General features: G+C 39.3%; 1 protein-coding gene across 1 annotated transcript in view; it reads left to right on the top strand.

The window, feature by feature from the left end:
- DCAF1 (DDB1 and CUL4 associated factor 1) overlaps positions 1-21690 on the top strand; it is an 84228-nt gene that overhangs the window by 43936 nt on the left and 18602 nt on the right. Inside the window, exons 9-21 of the mRNA XM_065885474.1 lie at positions 1360-1539; positions 2023-2232; positions 3410-3579; positions 6923-7047; positions 8498-9761; positions 10347-10545; positions 11485-11567; positions 12122-12206; positions 14864-15097; positions 15669-15762; positions 16286-16390; positions 16611-16684; positions 17198-17299. Coding sequence (XP_065741546.1) covers positions 1360-1539; positions 2023-2232; positions 3410-3579; positions 6923-7047; positions 8498-9761; positions 10347-10545; positions 11485-11567; positions 12122-12206; positions 14864-15097; positions 15669-15762; positions 16286-16390; positions 16611-16684; positions 17198-17299 — 2925 coding nt within the window. The remainder of the gene's footprint in view (positions 1-1359; positions 1540-2022; positions 2233-3409; positions 3580-6922; positions 7048-8497; positions 9762-10346; positions 10546-11484; positions 11568-12121; positions 12207-14863; positions 15098-15668; positions 15763-16285; positions 16391-16610; positions 16685-17197; positions 17300-21690) is intronic.

The raw sequence follows: 21690 nt of genomic DNA on the forward strand, positions 1-21690 counted from the left end.
AAGTCCAGTCCATTCAGATGTATGGGAATGGGATAGGGTGGGGAATATTCTAGTACATTCACAGGAAAACTTTTGGATAAGAAAAAATGAATAGGTGGATTAGGTTTTAGTGAAAGAAGCAAGGAGCATGAATCTTTACAGAGCATTCCAAAAATGTAAAATTCTTTAGAAAAGGTCCAAAATGTAAAATTTTGTAGTCCTTTTTTTCCTGACTCTCTGAAAGAAAAAAATCCAACAAAAAACCCAAGATGGATTGGGATCACAGAACTTTTTTTTAGTTTTTGCCATTTTTACTGCATTAGAATTATTTTCAGGCTCTTTTCAGATGTCCTTCAGTGGAGTTATATTTTGCATTTTTGAGTCTATTATAAAAACAACAGATGATGCTTTGTGTATTTGTGTTAACAAATAGTTCGTGGTAGAGACAGTAAAATCATTCCAGTTGTTCTCAGGGCTCCAGAGAAAAACATGGTAGCATGGCAGCTACCCTCTGGTAGCTGGTTTTCTGGGTTTTTCCAGCTAAGACTTTTTATTTAGTGATTTTTAAAAAAAGTCTAAGTGGGTTGTACATTTGAAAAGAAATGAGTCCTTAGACACCATTAGGGAAGCTCTTGTCATTTCTATGCCTGGAATATTTTTCTAATATTCTGTGTGGTGTGGCTTTTCTGGTAGAGTGAAGTTGGTAAATTCTTCTTGGGTGGTGTCTTTATTCATCTTTGTATATTTACTAATAGGGTAATATTTTGATTTTAATTTTTTAACTCCTTAAGATTCAGCATTATGCAAGGATATGTAATCTTTTGAGAGTAGTAACCTAATCTGTGTGTGTATGTACAAAATCAATTGTGGTTAAGATAAAAATGTATCAAACAAACCTGGGTAATGCTTCAGAATTCATTGTCTGACTTACAGGAGACAACAAAATGTGTGTGAATGAATCAGTGAGTGAATGGATATTAAACTTGTAGACTTTAGTATCAGAAGGCTCAGTCACTTTTATGAGCCTGGGGAAGTCCCTTATGTCTGTGAGCCACTTCTTCACCTGTTAGGTGGGAATACTAATATGTGTGTAACAGAGCATTGTGAGCATTAAAGGATATAAATATTTGCAGAATTTAGCACTCAGTATGTTTAGGTGGAATTTAAATATTTCTTTAAATTTAGGTTGTTTTCAGGCTTGGAATAGATTGTTACAAAATTTCATTTGTAACTTAAGCTTTAAACTCAGAATGACTTGCCCAGGAGTGATTATTGTATTTTGCAAAGATATCTATCTACACTGTGAATTTTTCTTCCCTTTTGTGAAGGTTCCTTTCCCCCAAATTTTTAAAAATTACGTTTTATTTTTATTTTTTGCAGGTTTGCATGCATCCCCACAATGTTCTGTCTGATGTGGTGAACTACACACTGTGGTTAATGGAATGTTCTCATGCTTCAGGATGCTGCCACGCTACCATGTTTTTCTCAATCTGCTTCTCCTTCCGGGCTGTATTGGAACTCTTTGACCGCTATGATGGTCTTCGTCGTCTGGTGAACTTGGTGAGGTTCTTCAGTGGCTTCTCTTTGTGAGGAGCAGGGGTTCTGCTTGTCTGGGCTGCCTTTCAGTGGCATTGAAGAGAGGAAGCTTCTGACTGGAGGAATTTTGCTATCATTTTTATGGATGAAGTCTTTTTTCCTCCTTCATTTACAAGTTTCTTTTCCTCTTAAGAGGACTATACCATTGTAGACTTGCCTTGAATATAGTAATCTTACAGGGGGAATTGCTTGATCCTTCTAAAAAGCAAGTTTTGTGCCTCTGTGTCTTTCAGCATGATTGAAAACTATGTAATTTTTCAATATAGGTTTAATGTTTTGCTTTCATATGGCTACTCTTAGCATGTTGTATGGACAGATGTACTTTGATGTTTGTCAATCTTCATGAGCACAAAAGTTGATTGAAGTCTTTCTCCTCTCCTTTTACTTTTCTCTTCCTCTTTGTTCTTCCTCCTCTTTTGCCCCATTCTTTTGCCTCTTTCTTAATAGATCAGTACTTTGGAGATTCTAAATTTGGAAGATCAGGGTGCACTTCTGAGTGATGATGAAATATTTGCTAGCCGCCAAACTGGGAAACATACGTGCATGGCCTTGCGCAAGTACTTTGAGGCTCACCTGGCCATTAAATTGGAACAAGTGAAGCAGTCACTTCAGAGGACTGAGGGTGGCATTCTTGTTCATCCTCAACCCCCTTACAAGGTGAGAGAACCTTGTCTAGAAAGGAAACGTTGTTAGCACTGTCTGTAGCATCTTGGGCCTGAAATGCACATTCATATCAGTGGAGTCCATGTGGGATGTACATTGTTGGATTATACTTGCACTGTGTGGAGGCAGAATACTTGAAAAGGGATGTAGGGAATTCCCTGGTGGTCCAGCGGTAGGACTTGACATTTTCACTGCAGTGGCTTGGGTTTGATCTCTGGTTGGGGAACTAAGATCCTGCAAGTCACACGGTGTGGCCAGAAAAACCCACAAACAAACAAACAAACAAACAAAAAAAGGATATATTGAGAACTTATTTTGCTCCCAGTTGTAAGTTTCTATCTCTGGAATACTAGAACTAAAAGATGAACTGAGATGTCTGTAAAAGGGCTTTCTTTTATGGAAAGTACTAGATATTCTACCTTCTTCTGTGTGGAATTTTTTTTCTGAAAGGGTGCATCTATAATTCCACTTCACTATCATTTTTGAACTTAGTATGTTTTGTAACAAAGATTAGTATCTGCGTGTTTTAAAAATCACAAATTGAAAAGAAACCAATTATTTTACGTGGTGCTTTTTAAGCTGTGAAATACATGCACCAATGATTTGAACATTTTGTTACCTTTTTGGGCAAAATGTATTATGAGTCTAGTTATAAATAAAATAAAAGATTAAACATCATTTATATATATTCATTGTTTCACATGTGGGCTGTGGACACAAGAAGTGTTGGATTTGAAAACTATTATTACTTAGCTTTATTATTAAAATCTGTTGACCACTGAGCTGTGCTGGAGAAGATAGCAGGCAGATTGAGTTCTTTAATAATATGTATCTCTGGGCTTCCCTGGTGGTGCAGTGGTTAAGAAGCTGCCTGCCAATGCAGGGGACACGGGTTCGAGCCCTGGTCTGGGAAGATCCCACATGCCGCAGAGCAGCTAAGCCCGTGTGCCACAACTACTGAGGCTGCAAGTCACAACTACTGAGTGCACGAGCCTAGAGCCCATGCTCCGCAACAAGAGAAGCCACTGCAATGAGAAACCTGCGCACCGCAACGAAGAGTAGCCCCCACTCACCGCAACTAGAGAAAGCCCTCGCGCAGCAACAAGACCCAGTGCAGCCAAAAATAAATAAATTAATTTAAAATAATAATAATATGTATCTCTCCTTTTAGGCATGTTCATATACTCATGAACAGATTGTGGAAATGATGGAGTTTTTGATAGAATATGGCCCAGCACAGCTATATTGGGAGCCAGCTGAAGTCTTCCTCAAACTTTCTTGTGTCCAACTCTTGTTGCAGCTTATTTCTATTGCTTGTAATTGGAAGACCTATTATGCAAGGTGGGACCATGAAGTTAAGAGTCTGCTTTTTGCTAAAGTTAATGTTGGTTTTTACAATAGTGTATGCTTAACAAACATTTGTTGAATTGAAATTTTGGACTTGAATCTGAGAAACTAGATTAAGCATGATAATTAAGCATGATAATATAATTTTAAATTTATAGAGTGCTTGGTCATGATGATTATAAATACTACAAAATAGGCAAGGTTCATTATCTGTACTCTTAGAGAAGTTGCATAATCTACATGGCTACAGCTGCAGAGGTGGGGTGGAAATCCTGTCTGGACGCTGGAGTCCAGTATTCTTTGGTACTTAGACTTTAAACATCTCTCTGTTGCTTGACAACCATATATAATATTTATCTTACCGTCACATAAAACTGTATTTTTTGCTCTTGTTATGATTTTCACCATTCAGTTGAAAACAGCAAAGCGGGACAAGGCTCAGGGAAAAACAGGTAATGGAATCAGGAGGTTGGGTAGGTTCTATTTGAGGATGATGTAAAAAGAATTAAAACTATATTTTGGAAAAGATGGAGTCTGAAGGGAAGATAGTAACAAAATTTATAAACAGTGGTTCTTGACCTCCTTTCCCTATCCACTCACTGCCATAAAGACAAGAGGTGCTTATTTAGGGTGCATATAACTTGTTTGCTAAATCCCAGGATAATTAAATCTAGAGGAATACCTTTGGAGTGGCCATTTTCAAACTTTTTGGTCTCAAGATCCCTTTACTGTATTAAAAATTATTAGAACCCAAAAAAACTTTTGTTTTTACATCTTGATATATAACATATTGGAAATTAAAACTGAGAAAATATAAAAATATTTATTTATTTAAAAATAATCTGAATCCATTACTTACTAGCATTTTTTATGAAAAGTTTCCAAAATAAAACCAGGTGATTTCAGCAAGTTTTTAAAATGTCTGATTTAATATCTCATATCTGCTTCTATATTCAACCTTTTGTGACATCACACATGACAAGCCTCTGGAAAGCTCTACTATACACTCTTGAGAGAATGAGAGTGAGGAAGGAAAGTAACATCTTAGTGTTATTATAAAAATAGTTTTTATATCAGCACCTTTTGAAAGAGGCTCAGAGACTCCAAAGGTCCCCTAACCACACTTCAAGAACCACTGTTTTAGAGTATTAAAGTAGGTTATATTTACTTGGAGAACATTGCTTTAAAGATGATGGAAACTCAGAAGATAATGAGGAAGGTTATAAATACATTTTTTAAGTGGTAAATTCATATTTGATTACATAAGAAAATATAAATATGTCCTTTAAAAGCTTAACTTTAAAAATAAAATACTTGTTTTTGCTTAGCATATATAAAACCTTAGAAATGAAAATTATTCTTAGCCACTGTTAATTTCTTTAGTCTTTTTTCCATAATGTATGTAAATATACATAATTGAGATTATAGTATTTAATCAAACTCATCTTTTAGATGAAATATCTCAAAATACATAAAGATACAGAGAATAATACAACAACTACTCCATACCCAGGGTTGGCATGTTGCTGTATTTGCTTCTGTTTCAGTTCCTTTCCATTTTCTGCCTCCTGAGAGTGACCAGTCTTCTGAAATTGGTGTGCATTCTCTCCATTCATTTTTTTATGCTATACATATGTGTGGGTGTGTAAACAATAATATATTATTCTTTTGTATGTTTTAAAGTTATATAAAATATTCTGTGTACGTCTTTTGCAGCTTGCTTTTTTCACCCTTATTTATTTACTCTTTTAATATAAGTTTCAGGTATATAGCCACCCTTACGTGTTTGAGATTTATGTGTTGATATTTGAACTCTTGTATTTCTGTACTGTAGTTTATTCTCCTATTGTTGAACATTTAGTGTCTTTTGTTTCTTTTTTTCCTGTTAAATGAATGGTACCACAAACCTCTTTTTGGAGTCTCTCTTGAAGATATGTTGTGTATAACCTGGGTTGTAGTGTGTCTTCATTTCATCTATAGTGGATGTTGCCAAGTTGCTTGGAAAATGCTCATACTATTTTCTTCTCCCACTGCAGTCTATGGGAGTTTTCATTTTTATTCCTTCTTGCCAGTACTTGGTATTGTCAGACTTAAAATGTTATATCTTAGTTTTCTATTTCATTAATGTTGTATTTTGAGCCTTTTCATTTGTCCTTTATTTATTTTTTACATCTTTATTGGAGTATAATTGCTTTACAATGGTGTGTTAGTTTCTGCTTTACAACAAAGTGAATCAGTCATACATATACATATGTTCCCATATCTCCTCCCTCCCCACCGTCCCTATCCCACCCCTGCAGGCGGTCACAAAGCACTGAGCTGATCTCCCTGTGCTATGCAGCTGCTTCCCACTAGCTATCTGCCTTACGTTTGGTAGTGTATATATGTCCATGCCTCTCTCTCGCTTTGTCACAGCTTACCCTTCCCCCTCCCCATATCCTCAAGTCCATTCCCTAGTAGGTCTGTGTCTTTATTCCTGTCTTACCCCTAGGTTCTTCATGACATTTTTAAAAAAATTCCATATATATGTGTTAGCATACAGTATTTGTCTTTCTCTTTCTGACTTACTTCACTCTGTATGACAGACTCTAGGTCCATCCACCTCATTACAAATAGCTCAATTTCGTTTCTTTTTATGGCTGAGTAATATTCCATTGTATATATGTGCCACATCTTCTTTATCCATTCATCCGATGATGGACACTTAGGTTGTTTCCATCTCCGGGCTATTGTAAATAGAGCTGTCATTTGTCCTTTAGAGTTCTTTGAAAATAATTGTCAGTAGCTGCAAAGTAGTTCATCATGAGTGTACCATAATTTAACACATATATTCCTTTTGTCTGTGTAAGTTTTCTTAATTCTTTTGCTGTCCATGATGTGTTAATGGACATCTTAATGCATAAATACTTGTTTGTATTGAATACTTCTGATTATTTCCTTAGGACAGATTCCTAGAGGTGAAATTCCTGGGCCAAAGGTTATGAACGTTTTAAGAACTTTGTTTCATATTTCCAAATTATTTTCTGAAAAGAGTATACTTATTTCTACTCCCACCAAAAGTTTGAGAGCTTTTGTCTCTGTACATCTTCATCAGCATTGGGGATTATCCCTTGTTTTTAACCTTAGCAGTCTGATAGGTGAAAATTCCATCCCTGTGTTTTTTGAAATTAAAGTTTTGGTGACTTACAGGCCCTCTCCTGATGCCATGGCGAGGGACAGAGCCATAGTCCCTACTATATCAGTAGTAGTTCTGATCCATTGTCTCTCTCTTTTAGCTGTTGTTGTTTCTTGTGGCTGTATCCTAGTTTCCCTTTGACTAATTCTTCTTCCTGTCCAGGAATGACACTGTGCGCTTTGCTTTGGATGTCTTGGCTATTCTCACTGTTGTGCCAAAAATTCAGCTCCAGTTGGCAGAATCAGTGGATGTGCTGGATGAGGCTGGCTCCACCGTCTCCACTGTAGGTAGGTTGTACCTTGCCATTTTTGTTATTACGTGGTCTTTGTTTTCCTTTGCCATTCTGGTTGTTACTTACCTGACCTAATTTTACAGTATTAGAACAGAAGGTAGTAGAGGAGGGTACCTTGTAAGTCTTATAAGTCATGCCATCAGTTTCATATAAGGGAGTCATGGTAGTGAATTCAGGTTTTCTGGGTGGTATAGGCATTTCCTATACATATGTATACATATACATAATTGTACATGTGCATTCCTGGAAACCTTGTACTCTGCAGTGTTGTGCTAAAAATAGAATTTATGAGAAAAATAGATTGGGGCAGACAGTAAAAAACTTTAGCAACTTTGTAATCTGAGCCCTAACAAAATTAGTAATTGCCAAGCAGTGCAGAATGGATAGAAGCTATTATACACAAACAAAAGGAAAATATACTTTGTTTGAAAATACCCTTTATTAAGAGCAGGGCTGATGAGGGCTGCTGCTAAGGTGAGCATGGCAAGTTGGGTGACTGGCTGTGGGCCCTAGGGTGTACCACTCTGGGGAGAAAGCCCAAGGCATAGCCACTTGTTTTTAACTTGCTGCCACTATAGCAGCCGGGCTGAGGGTTTTTTCCTTTCCTGCTGAAGGTTTTTATTTATTCCCACTGTTTTTGCTCTACTTACCCAGGAAAGTTTGTACATGACCCTGGGTGACTTCCACATAATGCTGAGTCATTCCCCTATTTAACATATAAGGTATTATGTCATAAAGATGCACTGTAATAGAACTGATTTCATTTTATACAAACTATTCCTTATACTTTTTTAAAAAAATTAATTACTTTATTTTTGGCTGTGTTGGGTCTTCGTTTCTGTGCGAGGGCTTTCTCTAGTTGCGGCAAGCGGGGGCCACTCTTCATCGCTGTGCGCGGGCCTCTCACTATCGTGGCCTCTCTTGTTGCAGAGCACAGGCTCCAGACGTGCAGGCTCAGTATTGTGGCTCATGGGCCTAGTTGCTCCGTGGCATGTGGGATCTTCCCAGACCAGGGCTCGAACCCGTGTCCCCTGCATTGGCAGGCAGATTCTCAACCACTGCGCCACCAGGGAAGCCCTCCTTATACTTTTTTAAAAAAAAAGTGTAGTTTTCTTTTTTTTTTTTTTTTTTTGTGGTATGCGGGCCTCTCAGTGTTGTGGCCTCTCCTGTTGCGGAGCACAGGCTCCGGACGTGCAGGCTCAGCGGCCGTGGCTCATGGGCCCAGCCGCTCCGTGGCGTGTGGGATCTTCTCAGACCGGGGCACAAACCCGCGTCCCCTGCATCGGCAGGTGGACTCTCAACCACAGTGCCACCAGGGAAGCCCTAGTTTTTTTTTAAGTGGAACAAAATGAATAGAACTCTAAATTCTGACTCTGGAATAACCGTTGAAGTTGGCCATTAGTTTTATGAGGAATAATATAAAATGTTTATTTTTTCCCCAATAGGTATCAGCATTATTTTGGGAGTGGCTGAGGGTGAGTTCTTTATTCATGATGCTGAAATTCAGAAGTCAGCACTTCAGATTATCATCAATTGTGTGTGTGGCCCGGATAACAGAATTTCTAGTATTGGCAAATTTATCTCTGGAACTCCTCGGAGAAAGCTGCCTCAGACTCCCAAAAGCAGTGAGCACACTCTGGCCAAGATGTGGAATGTGGTCCAGTCCAACAATGGCATCAAGGTGCTTCTGTCCTTACTCTCCATCAAGATGCCCATCACAGATGCAGACCAGATCCGGGCCCTGGCCTGCAAGGCCCTGGTGGGCCTGTCTCGCAGTAGCACTGTCCGGCAGATCATCAGCAAACTGCCCCTTTTCAGCAGCTGTCAAATCCAGCAACTGATGAAAGAGCCTGTGCTGCAGGACAAACGCAGTGACCATGTCAAGTTCTGCAAGTATGCTGCTGAGCTCATTGAACGGGTGTCAGGAAAGCCACTTCTCATTGGCACTGATGTGTCCCTGGCACGACTGCAGAAAGCAGATGTTGTTGCCCAGTCAAGGATCTCCTTTCCTGAGAAAGAGCTGCTTCTGCTGATACGAAACCATCTCATTTCTAAAGGGCTTGGGGAGACAGCAACTGTGCTGACTAAAGAGGCTGACCTGCCTATGACTGCTGCCTCCCATTCTTCTGCCTTCACCCCAGTCACTGCTGCTGCTTCTCCTGTTTCTCTTCCCCGTACCCCTCGCATTGCCAATGGCATTGCAACTCGACTGGGCAGCCATGCTGCTGTGGGTGCCTCTGCCCCTTCTGCCCCCACTGCTCATCCTCAGCCACGGGCCTCCCAGGGTTCACTAGCTCTGCCTGGCCCGTCTTATGCAGGCAACTCTCCTTTGATTGGTAGGATCAGTTTTATCAGAGAGAGGCCATCACCCTGCAATGGCAGGAAAATCAGAGTGTTGCGGCAGAAGTCGGACCATGGCGCCTACAGCCAAAGCCCAGCCATAAAAAAGCAGTTGGACAGACATCTTCCTTCCCCACCTACGCTGGACAGTATCATCACAGAATATCTTAGAGAGCAGCATGCTCGCTGCAAGAACCCAGTTGCCACCTGCCCACCTTTCTCTCTCTTTACTCCTCACCAATGTCCTGAGCCAAAACAGAGGCGGCAAGCGCCAATAAACTTTACCTCAAGGCTAAACCGCAGGGCATCATTTCCAAAGTATGGAGGGGTGGATGGCGGATGCTTTGATAGGCACCTTATCTTTAGCAGGTAAGGAGAGGTTACCTCACTTCCTGGGAATTGGAATGATTTTTCTATTTAAGTCAAAGTATGTGGGTAATACCAGCTTAAAGTAATTAGTCCAGAAAACCATCTGTTGGCCTGAGATACCAGGAATTACCACTGTGTGAGAATACATGAGCAATGTGACTATACCCCCTTTTGTCAACCATGGGTTCCTCGTGTGATTATTGGCAATATATTGATAAGGTACTCTGTGTTCTTACTATAACAAGTATGTTTTCTAGAACCCATGCAACACTCTGTCCCTAACTAGGCTCTCAAGTTTGTTTTTGTGCTGGTCCAAGTTGTCTCCTCTTATTCCTTAAAAATCTTAAGTGAAGGTCATGGTATCCCAGGTTTTACACATGGGAATTTTTGTTATTGTTAAAATTTTTAAGTGAAGGTCATTTTCTCTCTTTTAAAATGAAGATGAACCACTGAAGGTCACTGATATTTTGGAAGAACCCATTTGAAACATAAATGCTTTGTTTTTCCTTCTGTCCTTCTAACAGAGTTTTCTTTTTCTGAGTCCTTGCCTGTTCTTTTGTCTCTGATTCTCTTTTGTTTGCTTAGGTTCCGTCCTATTTCAGTATTCCGGGAAGCCAATGAGGATGAGAGTGGCTTCACCTGTTGTGCATTCTCAGCACGAGAGCGGTTCCTGATGCTTGGCACCTGCACTGGGCAATTGAAGCTCTATAATGTGTTTAGTGGACAGGAGGAGGCCAGCTATAACTGTCACAACTCAGCTATCACACACCTTGAACCTTCCAGGGTAAAGGTCCCTTCCTAGATTATTCTCAATCATTGTTCTAGGATAGGTTGGTGAACTGTGGGCTTGTGGTCTGACTGGTTTCCTGTATTTGCACATAAAGTTTTATTGGAATACAGCCATGCTCGTATGTTTATGTTTTGTCATGGGTACTTTTATGCTACCATGACAGAGTTGAGTACTGTGGTTGCATGCAACACAGATCATATGGCCTGCATAAACCTGAAGTATTTACTGTCTGGGCTTATGTTTGCCAACCCTTGTTCTAAGACCTGAACATAGATAGATTTTTAATTTGCTTCATTTGGAAATGGAGATTATCAACTATGACCACTAAAGTTTTCTTTTTGTGTTGGAAGGAAATCTCAGAGTACTGTGAATTTTTAGGAAAACAAGCATATGATTCCAGTTGTAGTTCACAGTTTATTAACACTATTCTATGGATGAAATTCATGCCTTTGCTGTTTCTAAAAGTCAAGACTGTTAAGATGACAAGAATAATTTTCCTGATTTTAAAGTAAAGGAGGTTGACCTTTTATTGGGCTTTCTCTTTGAAAAACCTTTAAGAATCCTTAGCTAGGAAGTCTAACAACTGTTTCCAATTAACTGATAATTCAGATGAGATAGATGGAGAAATATGGCCAAATATTAAGAAAGGAGGAACCATCTTTGACATCTTCCCAAGTGTCACATCCCCCCACCCTCTGCCTTGGAACTATTATATTTTAGGAGGATTTAATATTCTTAAATTTAGTTATTTTTTAGGACATAGGAGGTACATGTTACTTAAGTCCTAGCAGCTTCTGACCATTTCTTGGTTCCTAAAAGTTTTTCTGTTTTCTTTATAATCCAACAATATATTTTATATTTTAGAATGCTAATGGAAGATGGCATTTATATAAACACATGATTACCCACCTTGGGCCTCTCATCTTCTTTTAGGACGGGTCCTTGCTGCTGACATCTGCTACTTGGAGCCAGCCTCTGTCTGCACTTTGGGGAATGAAATCAGTATTTGATATGAAGTATGTATCTACTTTTATAACCTAGTCTCTCTGTTTTACAATTTATCCCCTTCATCTGATTCTTTGACTTAAAGGCTTTTGGGAAAAAGAGGAATGCTATAAGTTATATTGCTGACTTCTCTCTTCCTCATCTGTGGTACATGTTTAATAAGATTTTATTTTTCTTAATTGCTGGGTTTTCTTACCAGGTAGGTATATACATTCCCATCACACAGCAGACCCTTCACTAATCCAAAATGGCACATCTACGTATTTTCTCATGTTCACATGCGTACATTGCTATCTTTGCTGGAGCATATTTCAAAGGCACGTGTACCCAGTTAGCCATTTCTTTAACCAGGTAGTTTCCATTAATTATTTTGGATCTGCTTGGACAAACTGGTGGAGGGAATCTTCTTTTTAATCTTATGTGTACAATTTTTTCCTCTTTGGGAGCTTAGAATCTTTAGGTGAGTATAGTCAGGCAAGAGGCTGAGGATCACCTTATTTTCAGTCAGTTGAATAATTATGTCCCAAAGGTCAGTTATATCAGTACTTCTGTTGTTTGTTCATAGGCATTCCTTCACAGAAGATCACTATGTTGAGTTCAGTAAGCACTCTCAGGATCGAGTCATAGGCACAAAAGGAGACATTGCCCATGTAAGTACTTTAGAATCCACTTCTTTCAAGTGATTTGTCTATTTGTTTATACTGAGATCTTCTGGACTGAGTGTGAGGACTTAAGTCCTGTGGGTGACAAAAAAAAATTACTCAGTGATATTCTTTCCAGATAGAATCTGTAAGTGTAATGAAGTAATTCTGAGCTATATGGGAAAATGTGAAAAGAACTTTATCTGACAATTTGAGAACTATTTCATTAGCAGAGCAGATATTTTCAAACACTAAGTTTTAGATGAAATAAAGTCCCTGCCTTTATGGAGCCTCACTGGGGAGACAGTGAATAAAGAAGCAAATATATAGTATGTCAGATGGTAAGTGCTGCCAAGGAAAAGAAAGCAGGGTGAGAGGTAGGAAGTGCTTGGTGGTGGTGTGGGGGACTTCCTTTTTATCTAGGAAATCAGTGTCACTGATTGGATAATGTTTAAGCAGCGTCTTGAAGGAAGTGTGGGCATCATGCAGATGTCTGGGGAAAAGTGATATAAGACGGGGGATGGCAAGGGAAAAGCCCTTACTTGGGATGTGGGAGGAAGAAGGCTGAGGTCAGTGGTGGGGCATAGCATGTAGCCTCTTGCAATGTGTTGTTTAAGACCTTTGGTTTTTCCTCTGAGTGAGATGAAGACACTGGAGGGTGAGCAAGAAAGCACATGACTGGATGTAAAATTCCTAAAGTGTGAGTCTGGTTTCTGTGAGAGAAGCAAGAGGAGGCTTTCCAGTTAGGAGGGTGTTGTGCCAGCTAATATGTGAGAGCGCAATGGGGCTGTGCCTAGGTGGGCGTGGTGGAGGCAATGAGAAGTGATGCAGCTGGGCCCTGGGGTTTTGGATACATGGAGTTTGTGATCTCTTAGACACTCAAATAGGGAATGGGCAGTTGAATATACAAATTGGGGGTTCAGGAGAAAAGTCTGGGGTGGGAGATATAAATATGGGAGTTGTTCACTTGTCGACAGTATGAACTGTGAACTTGGATGAGATCATTAAGGAGGCTAGAGAAGAGAGGTGTAAGGACAGAGTCCTAGCATGTGCTAGTATTTAGAAGTTACCCGTGTGAGAAGGAACTTGGGAAGGAGAACAAAGTGTGTGGCCAGTTAGGTAGCAGGAGACCTCAGGAAAAAGATGTGCTCTAGAAGGCAAGGGAAGACTCTTGAAGAAGGATTGATCTCCTGGGTCAGAAACTGCTGATAGGTTACATAAGTTGAGAATTGAGGGAATTCCCCGGCGATTTACTGGTTAGGACTCTGGGCTTTCACTGCTGAGGGCTGGGGTTCAGTCACTGGTCAGGGAACTAAGATTCTGCAAGCTGTGTGGCATGGCCAAAAAAAAAAAAAAGGATGAGAATTGAGAAGTGACCTTTGACTAACCATGTGGAGGTCAGTGTTAACCATGTCAGGAGCTAGTTCTGTGCACTGGGATGAAAAATCTGATTAGAGTGGGTTCACGAGAGAACAGGAGAGAAGTGGAGACACTGAGTATAGACAAGTCTTTTGTAGTATTTTGCTGAAAAATAAAGGGAAGAGGGGATAGTAGCTTGAGGTGGGGGATATGGAGTGGTGAAGAGAGGGTTTCTCCCAAACTTAATTTGAAAGTGTTAAAATATATAGAAGAGTTGAAATAGTAGTACACATAACTACCACCTAGATTCATCAGTTTAGTATTTTGCCATAGTTTCTTTCTGTGTAAATATGTGTGTTTTTCTGAATTATAGAAAGTAAGTTGCAAACATTTTATCCCTAACTCTTATAACATGTATATCCTAGCAATAGTGACATTTTATTACATAATCACAGTTATCAAATATAAGAAAATTTATAGTAATTCCCAGATATCAATTAATATCCATCTCATACTCAGTTTTCCTGATTGTTCCTGATGTGTTTGGTTTCAAATGTTTTTGTTTTTTGTTTTTTTTTTTTTTTTGAACCAGGATCCAGCCAAGATTCACATATTGCATTTGGTTGTTATGTCTCACTAATGTTTTAAAGCCAAGAACCATTTCTCCAGTTTTCATGACATTGACTTTTGAAGAGACCAGGCTAGTTGTCTTGTCCCACGATCTGGATTTGTTTGTTCCTTGTGGTGTCTCCCTATTTGTTCCTCTATTAAAGGAGGATTTTTTAAAAAGATTGGATATATTACAGCATGTCTGTAAGCTGATGGGAAAGATCTGGTCTCTGCATGGGTTGCACATTGTAGACTTTGGATAGTATATTGGGATATTTTAAGGAGAAAAGGGCATTTCGTTGATGCCTTTCTCCAAAAAGTAACCTGTCAGAGTATTCTATGAGTAATGTTGGTTAGTCCACATGGAGAGTTTCTCAGTTTCAGTCTTAGAAACATTTTCTGTTTCTTGAAAGTGGGATGGGGAAGAAGAGGGTTTTCTTATCCCTATTGCAGTCTCACTTCTCATTTTCTTACTTGTGGCAAAGAGACTTTTCAAACCTTGAATGGGAACCAAAGTACATAAACTTTGCTTGTATGGGTGTGGTCTTCCTATTTTCCAGTTATTTTCAATGTTAGGCCTTTTATAATTTTGATGGGCTTTGGAAAGCATGAGAGAGATATTTTACACAGCTTCTGTTTGAATTCGTCAGTGGATGGATTGGTCTGATTTTTCTCTTCCCACCCCTTCTTCTCTAAAGATTTATGATATTCAGACTGGCAACAAGCTGTTGACTCTGTTTAACCCAGATCTTGCCAACAACTACAAGAGGAACTGTGCCACCTTTAATCCTACAGATGATCTTGTCTTAAATGATGGCGTCCTCTGGGATGTCCGCTCTGCACAGGCCATCCACAAGTTTGACAAGTTCAACATGAACATCAGTGGCGTTTTCCATCCGAATGGGCTGGAGGTCATCATTAATACTGAGATTGTATCCTTTATGCCCATGTCTTAATTGCCATTTGTTACCTAGTTTGTAATGCAGAAATTATTTATCTTTCTACCAATACCTGGTCGAAGTATCCACACAGGTAAATAACCTGGTTTTTTCCCTTTGGTTTGAAGTATTATTGAATCTGTAGTGGATTCAATTGATACTGGTAATTATCGATGACTTTTACTAGCATGTTTTCTTTGTATTGGGAAGTGACCAGATTACTCCCTCCCACTTCCCCAGGTGTCAGATTGACTTTTATCTGTCTTCAGAAGGATTTTACTTTTGCTCTATAGAAATGACACATAAGAGTAAAAAGAAGTGCTACTATTGGGAGAGAGGGACCTCATGTAGTTTTTATGTATATGAGGATATCATAGGAGATTTTTCAGGGTCATTATTCAGTAATATGCATTCTGAATGCTTTTGCTTTATCTTGATCTTGTTGACTTCTAAAGCATTAATACCTAGAAGGAGGGGAAAAGAAAGTGGTATTTCAGAATTTCCCTCATGAGGTTAAATAAGAAGTTTTGGGGAAAATAGTTTTCCTTGACCTTTCCCCTCCTAGTGGGACCTTCGTACTTTCCATCTTTTACACACAGTTCCTGCTCTAGATCAGTGTCGAGTGGTGTTCAACCACACGGGGACAGTGATGTATGGAGGTAATAAACTTTTCACTTTTCATTATTCTCTTTCTCCCTCCTCTCCCCACTCACTTAATTTGATACTTCCTATTTAGAAATATCTGTCAAATGTGAATTGAAAAACATTTCAAAGTTGTAACATAAAAGATAAAATAATAGTACAAATGGTGACAAAATTTGTTGATGAGAATAATGTCAATTTAGAGTGGAGGGCCACTGGCTTTGAAGATAACAAGTAAATCTTGTATAGAAAGAAATTTCATGAGTAATTTACCATGCGTATCATTATGAACTTCAAGAAAAACCTTTTTTGTCTTGTGATTTTTGTACGCTTTCAGCTGTAACAGTTGTTGGAAGCTAGATGAGAGGTTGAGGATATTGTTTGGATATGCAAGGAGGATGCTTTGAGAGGAATTTACTACAGGGAAACTCTGAAGTCTTGATTGTCCATTAATATTTTCTGCAGTTGTGAATAGGGGATGTTTCTGATTCTAATAGTATTTTGCTTCCCTTTCCTATTTCCCCTTTCTGTCCCAACTAGCTATGTTGCAGGCAGATGATGAAGATGACTTACTGGAGGAGAGGATGAAAAGCCCTTTTGGATCATCCTTCCGAACATTTAATGCAACTGATTACAAACCTATAGGTAAGTGTGAAGGTCAGGTATTGATGATTTTGCCTTGTTTTGGTGATCCTTATTTAAGATCTTCCATTTTCTGAGAGAATTATAATTATTCTGCTTTTGAAAAGCAGAGGAGTTAGGGAAATATTTATGAACAGTCACGTTGAATTCCTTTAACAGAAAGGCTGGTTTTAAGATCACGGTAGTAGTCTAGTCCTGAGTCTTGTCACATTCTGTTTTCCAGCGACCATTGATGTGAAACGGAACATTTTTGACCTATGTACAGACACCAAAGACTGCTATCTTGCTGTCATCGAGGTAAAGGGAGCAAGAAGAAATCCTACTGTTTTATTCTGATATTTAAGATCATTTTCAACTTATACTCCAGACATTTTTGTCTGTTATGTGTTCTAAAGATGATGCATTTCTGGTGATAGATTAGGATAATCTACTCATCTGATGGGGAGATACACAGTATAAGAGAAGTAGGAAAATCCTGATATAGAGCATTGTGGAGCGTCCCATCTCCTATTATCCTGGACTCACACTGTCATCCCTTTCTTAGAGGAGTCAGTCTCTCTCTAGAGCATCCGTGGAACAGTGTTGTTCCCAGGGATGGTGGTCTCTCCCTTGCTGTCCAGGCCTTCTCATCCTGTTTTTCTTTCCCTCTCTGTGTCCTAGACATAACATTTTCAGAATCAGTTCAAGAATTTTGGGTATTGGAAGCTTTGATAGTTACAGGGTCAAGGTGTGTGAGTGCCAGTCATAGCTGAGGTGTGGATATGGGCCTTCTAAAAACTAACTTCTTGTGGACTGGGTGTTCTATTTCAGAACCAAGGCAGCATGGATTCTCTGAACATGGACACGGTGTGCAGGCTGTATGAAGTAGGCAGGCAGCGTCTGGCAGAGGATGAGGATGAAGAGGAGGACCAGGTTAGTGGTCTTTGAAATTTCTTTCTGCTGAATAATGCTTTATTAGAAATTATGCATTTCTGCTTTTAGTTACAGGGTTTTTCTTTTCTTTTCTTTTTTAAAGATTTTTGCTATAGGGGTGTTTGCTACCTGTTAGCATATTCTGAAGGCCTGTCATGTGTCCTTGATCACTGAAACTGATCAGAAGAAAGCAGATTTTTATTATTACAAGACTTTAAGCAGTATCTGTTAGTCCTGTGAGTTCCATTTATAGATTAATTTGCAGGTCAGCAATCTCTGATTTTGTTTTAGAGATTTCCTTGTACTCATCCTCAGAACCAGTGCCCTGTCTGGCTTCAGGATAAGCAGGCCCCCATTTTCTCAATGTCAGTACAAAACCAAAAAGTCACTCTGCTGAGCTGGATCATAGAAATGGCTTAATCTCTATAAAGTTCCGGTTTGCATTTTCTCAGTTTTATGGCATAGTCTATTTTCAGAGTATAGAATGGAGCTTACAGGGAAAGAGAAGATATTGATGCTTTTGAGAAATTAAACATTTATAAAATGTGGGTAGATGGTATCATGTCTCAGAATCTTAGCTTTTCCTTTTTTTTTTTTTTGGTGGTACGCGGGCCTCTCACTGTTATGGCCTCTCCTGTTGCGGAGCACAGGCTCCGGACACACAGGCTCAGCGGCCATGGCTCACGGGCCCAGCCGCTCCGTGGCATGTGGGATCTTCCCGGACTGGGGCACGAACCTGCGTCCCCTGCATCGGCAGGCGGACTCTCAACCACTGTGCCACCAGGGAAGCCCCAGCTTTTCGTTTTTTATAGGGGATTTTAATTTATGGTCACATTATGCTAGGTGCTTGTCTGTGTGGTGTGTCAGTTGATGTCAGTTATGAAGAGTTCTTAAACTTCTGAATTTCAGCAGATCTTTCCTGTCTACTAGGCTCACACCACATTCTTTTTCTAAGCATATATTCTCTTGGCCCAATTCTCTAGACAAATCTGAGAAATGTTTATTGCTGAGTAATATAAAGTTGAAAACGAATGACTAGGTTTTTACATTTTTGTTGTAGATAATAAAACAGATAAGATATCTTTTTTCCAGATCTTGGATTCATTTCTGTTTTTTCTTCCACTATGGTGTTGCTTGGTCTTGGTGCTCTATATCCTCTTAAAGGGCACAGAAGTGCCCTGAGTGAGGGCAGGGGCCACCATAGGACAAGAGGAAGCACACTTTCTTCTTTTTGCCCTGCCATTGCTCTCTCATCCTCACCTCTCCCCTATTCTTTGGTAAATCATGCTCAATGGTTAGGGCTAATGGAATAGCTTTCTGTTAGCATTCTTCCCCAGCAGCTTGTACTTAAGACTTAAAATAATTTTTAAGAGCAAAATTTTTGAAAGTGATAATTTTAAAAGTATTTTTTTTGTGCAAGTCTAATACTGTGGGCCAGTGACTCATGTTTTTTTCTGACAGAACTTAGTACTGACTAAGCAAGGATGATTTGTTTTGCCAGTTTGAGATTTAGGTATGTGTTCCGCTATCGGGCTTCATAGGTTATGAACCTCTACTTTCTCCTCTAAATTGAATCCTTGAGTAAACCCTGTCACCTGGAATCAACAAGCTAAAACAGACTCACCTTACAGTCCTCTGTGTATACTCTCTTGATCGCCACTGTCTCTGGTAGAATGTTCTAACTGGCTAAGTATGCATTTTATTAGAGCTCAGAGATAATTCATAATCCCAGGAAATGGGTTTCTGAGCAGAGTGAGGAGAGGAGACTTGTATGTATTTGGGGTTAGTGGTCACTGTGGGATCAGAGCAGAGCCTTCTGCAGGGCTTACTTCTTGACCCAGAGGCATCCTGTGCCAGTGCTTCCCTCGTGGGATGCCCTCTTAGGGGGCAGTTTCCCAGCTCTGTCTTCCCTCTCTCCTCACACACAGATGAAGATAGTCATGATCCTTGTTGGATACCATGGGGATATTATTTTATAAAGCACTTTACTGAAAATGACATCCTCAGTACAATAGTTTTTGTTTTTTCTTGGATAGACTTTATTTTTTAGAGCAGGTTTAGGTTCACAGCAAAATTGAGCAGAAGGTACAGAGATTTCCCATAAATGCACTGTCCCTGTATGCATAGCCTCCCCCATTATCAACATCCCACAGCACAGTGGTACATTTGTTACAAATGATGAACCTACACTGACACATCATTATTGCTCAGAGTCCATAGTTTACATTAAGGTTCATTCTTGGTGTTACACATTCTGTGGTTTGGACAAACGTGAAGTGTATCCACCGTTGTAGTATTGTACATAGTAGTTTCACTGCGCTAAAAATCCACTGTGCTCCACAGATTCATTCCTCCCTCTCCTCAGCCCCTGACAACCACTGATCTTTTTACTGTCTCTATAGTTTTGCCTTTTCCAGAGTGTCATATAATTGGAATCATACAGAATGTAGCCTTTTCAGATGTGCTTCTTTCATTGAGTAATATACATTTAAGTTTGTTTCATATCTTCTCATGACTTGGTAGCTCATTTCATTTTAATGCTGAATACTATTCCATTGTTTGGGTGTACCACAGTTTATTTATTCATTTATCTACTGAAGGACATCTTCATTGCAGTGTTGAATAGTTTTGGCAATTACATTCTGGAGTAATCTGAATAAAGTTTTGGCAATTCAGAATAAAGCTCCTGTATCAACTCAAAAAAATACCTCAAAAAAAAAAAAATCAACATATTGTGTACTGTGTGCAGGTTTTTGTGTGGACGTCAGTTTTCAACTCCTTTGTGTAAATACCAAGAAGTGTTATTGTTGGATCATATAGTAAAATTATGTTTAGTTTTATAAGAAACTGCAAAACTGTCTACCAGAGTGGCTGTACCATTTTGCATTTGTCATCAATGAATGAAAGTTCCTGTTGCTCTATGTACTCACCTGCATTAGGTGCTGTTGGTGTTTTGCAAATTTTGGTCATTTTAATAGATATGTAGTGGTCTCACTATTTAATTAAAAAATTAATAGACATTTATTCCTTTAGTTGAACAATCAAAATGTGTGTTTTAAGATTTTTTTGAGTGGAAAGGAATTTAGGTCTTGCAGTTTTGTTTTGGTTTTTTGAAGTATAGTTGATTTAAAGTGTTGTGTTAGTTTCAGGTGGACAGTAAAGTGATTCATTGATATTTAGTGATATATATATTTAATATATATATATATATATTCTTTTTCAGATTCTTTTCTATTATAGGTTATTACAAGATATTGAATATAATTCCCTTTGCTTATACAGTAGTTCCTTATTGTTTATCTGTTTTCTATATAGTAGTGTATATATATTAATCCCGAACTCCTAATTTATCCTCCACCCTTTCCCCTTTGGTAACTGTAAAGTTTGTTTTCTGTGTCTGTGAGTCTGTTTCTGTTTTGTAAATAAGTTCATTTTTATCTTTTTTTTAGATTCCACATGTAAGTGATATGATAGGTCATGATATTTGTCTTTTTCTGACTTACTTCACTTAGTATGATAATCTCTAGGTCCATCTGTGTTGCTGCACATGGGATTTTGTTCTTTTTTATGGCTCAGTAATATTCCATTGTAAATGTGTACCACATCTTCTTTATCCATTCATCTTTTGATGGCCATACTTACGTTGCTTCCATGTCTTGGCTGTTGTAAATAGTGCTGCTATGAATGAATATTGCGGCACATGTATCTTTTTGAATTAGAATTTTCATCTTTTCTGGATATATGCCCAGGAGTGGGATTGCTGGGTCACACGGTGACTCTGTTTTCAGGGTTTTTTTCTTTTTTTTAAGATTTCTTTTTTTTTTTTTGCGGTACGCAGGCCTCTCACTGTTGTGGCCTCTCCCGTTGCAGAGCACAGGCTCCGGACATGCAGGCTCAGTGGCCATGGCTCACAGGCCCCACCGCTCCGCGGCATGTGGGATCTTCGTGGACCAGGGCATGAACCAGTGTCCCCTGCATCGGCAGGTGGACTCTCAACCACTGCGCCACCAGGGAAGCCCAAGATTTATTTTTTATTTATGTATTTAATTTGTTTTTGGCTGCATTGGGTCTTCGTTGTGGCACACGGGATCTTCGTTGAGGCATACAGGATCTTTTGTTGTGGTGCGCGGACTTCTCTCTAGTTGGTGTGCGGGTTTTCTCTAGTTGTGGTGTGCAGGCTACAGGGTGCATGGGCTCTGTAGTTGTGGCACACGGGCTCTAGAGCGTGTGGGCTCTCTCGTTGAGGTGCACGAGCTCAGTAGTTGTGGCGTGCAGGCTTAGTTGTCTCGCGGCATGTGGGATCCTAGTTCTCCAACTAGGGATCAAACCCGCGTCCCCTGCATTGTAAGGCGGATTCTTTACCACTGGACCACCAGGGAAGTCCCTGTTTT

Source organism: Phocoena phocoena, chromosome 10 (genome assembly GCF_963924675.1).
Source record: "Phocoena phocoena chromosome 10, mPhoPho1.1, whole genome shotgun sequence".
In the NCBI taxonomy this organism is placed as follows: Eukaryota; Metazoa; Chordata; class Mammalia; order Artiodactyla; family Phocoenidae; genus Phocoena; species Phocoena phocoena.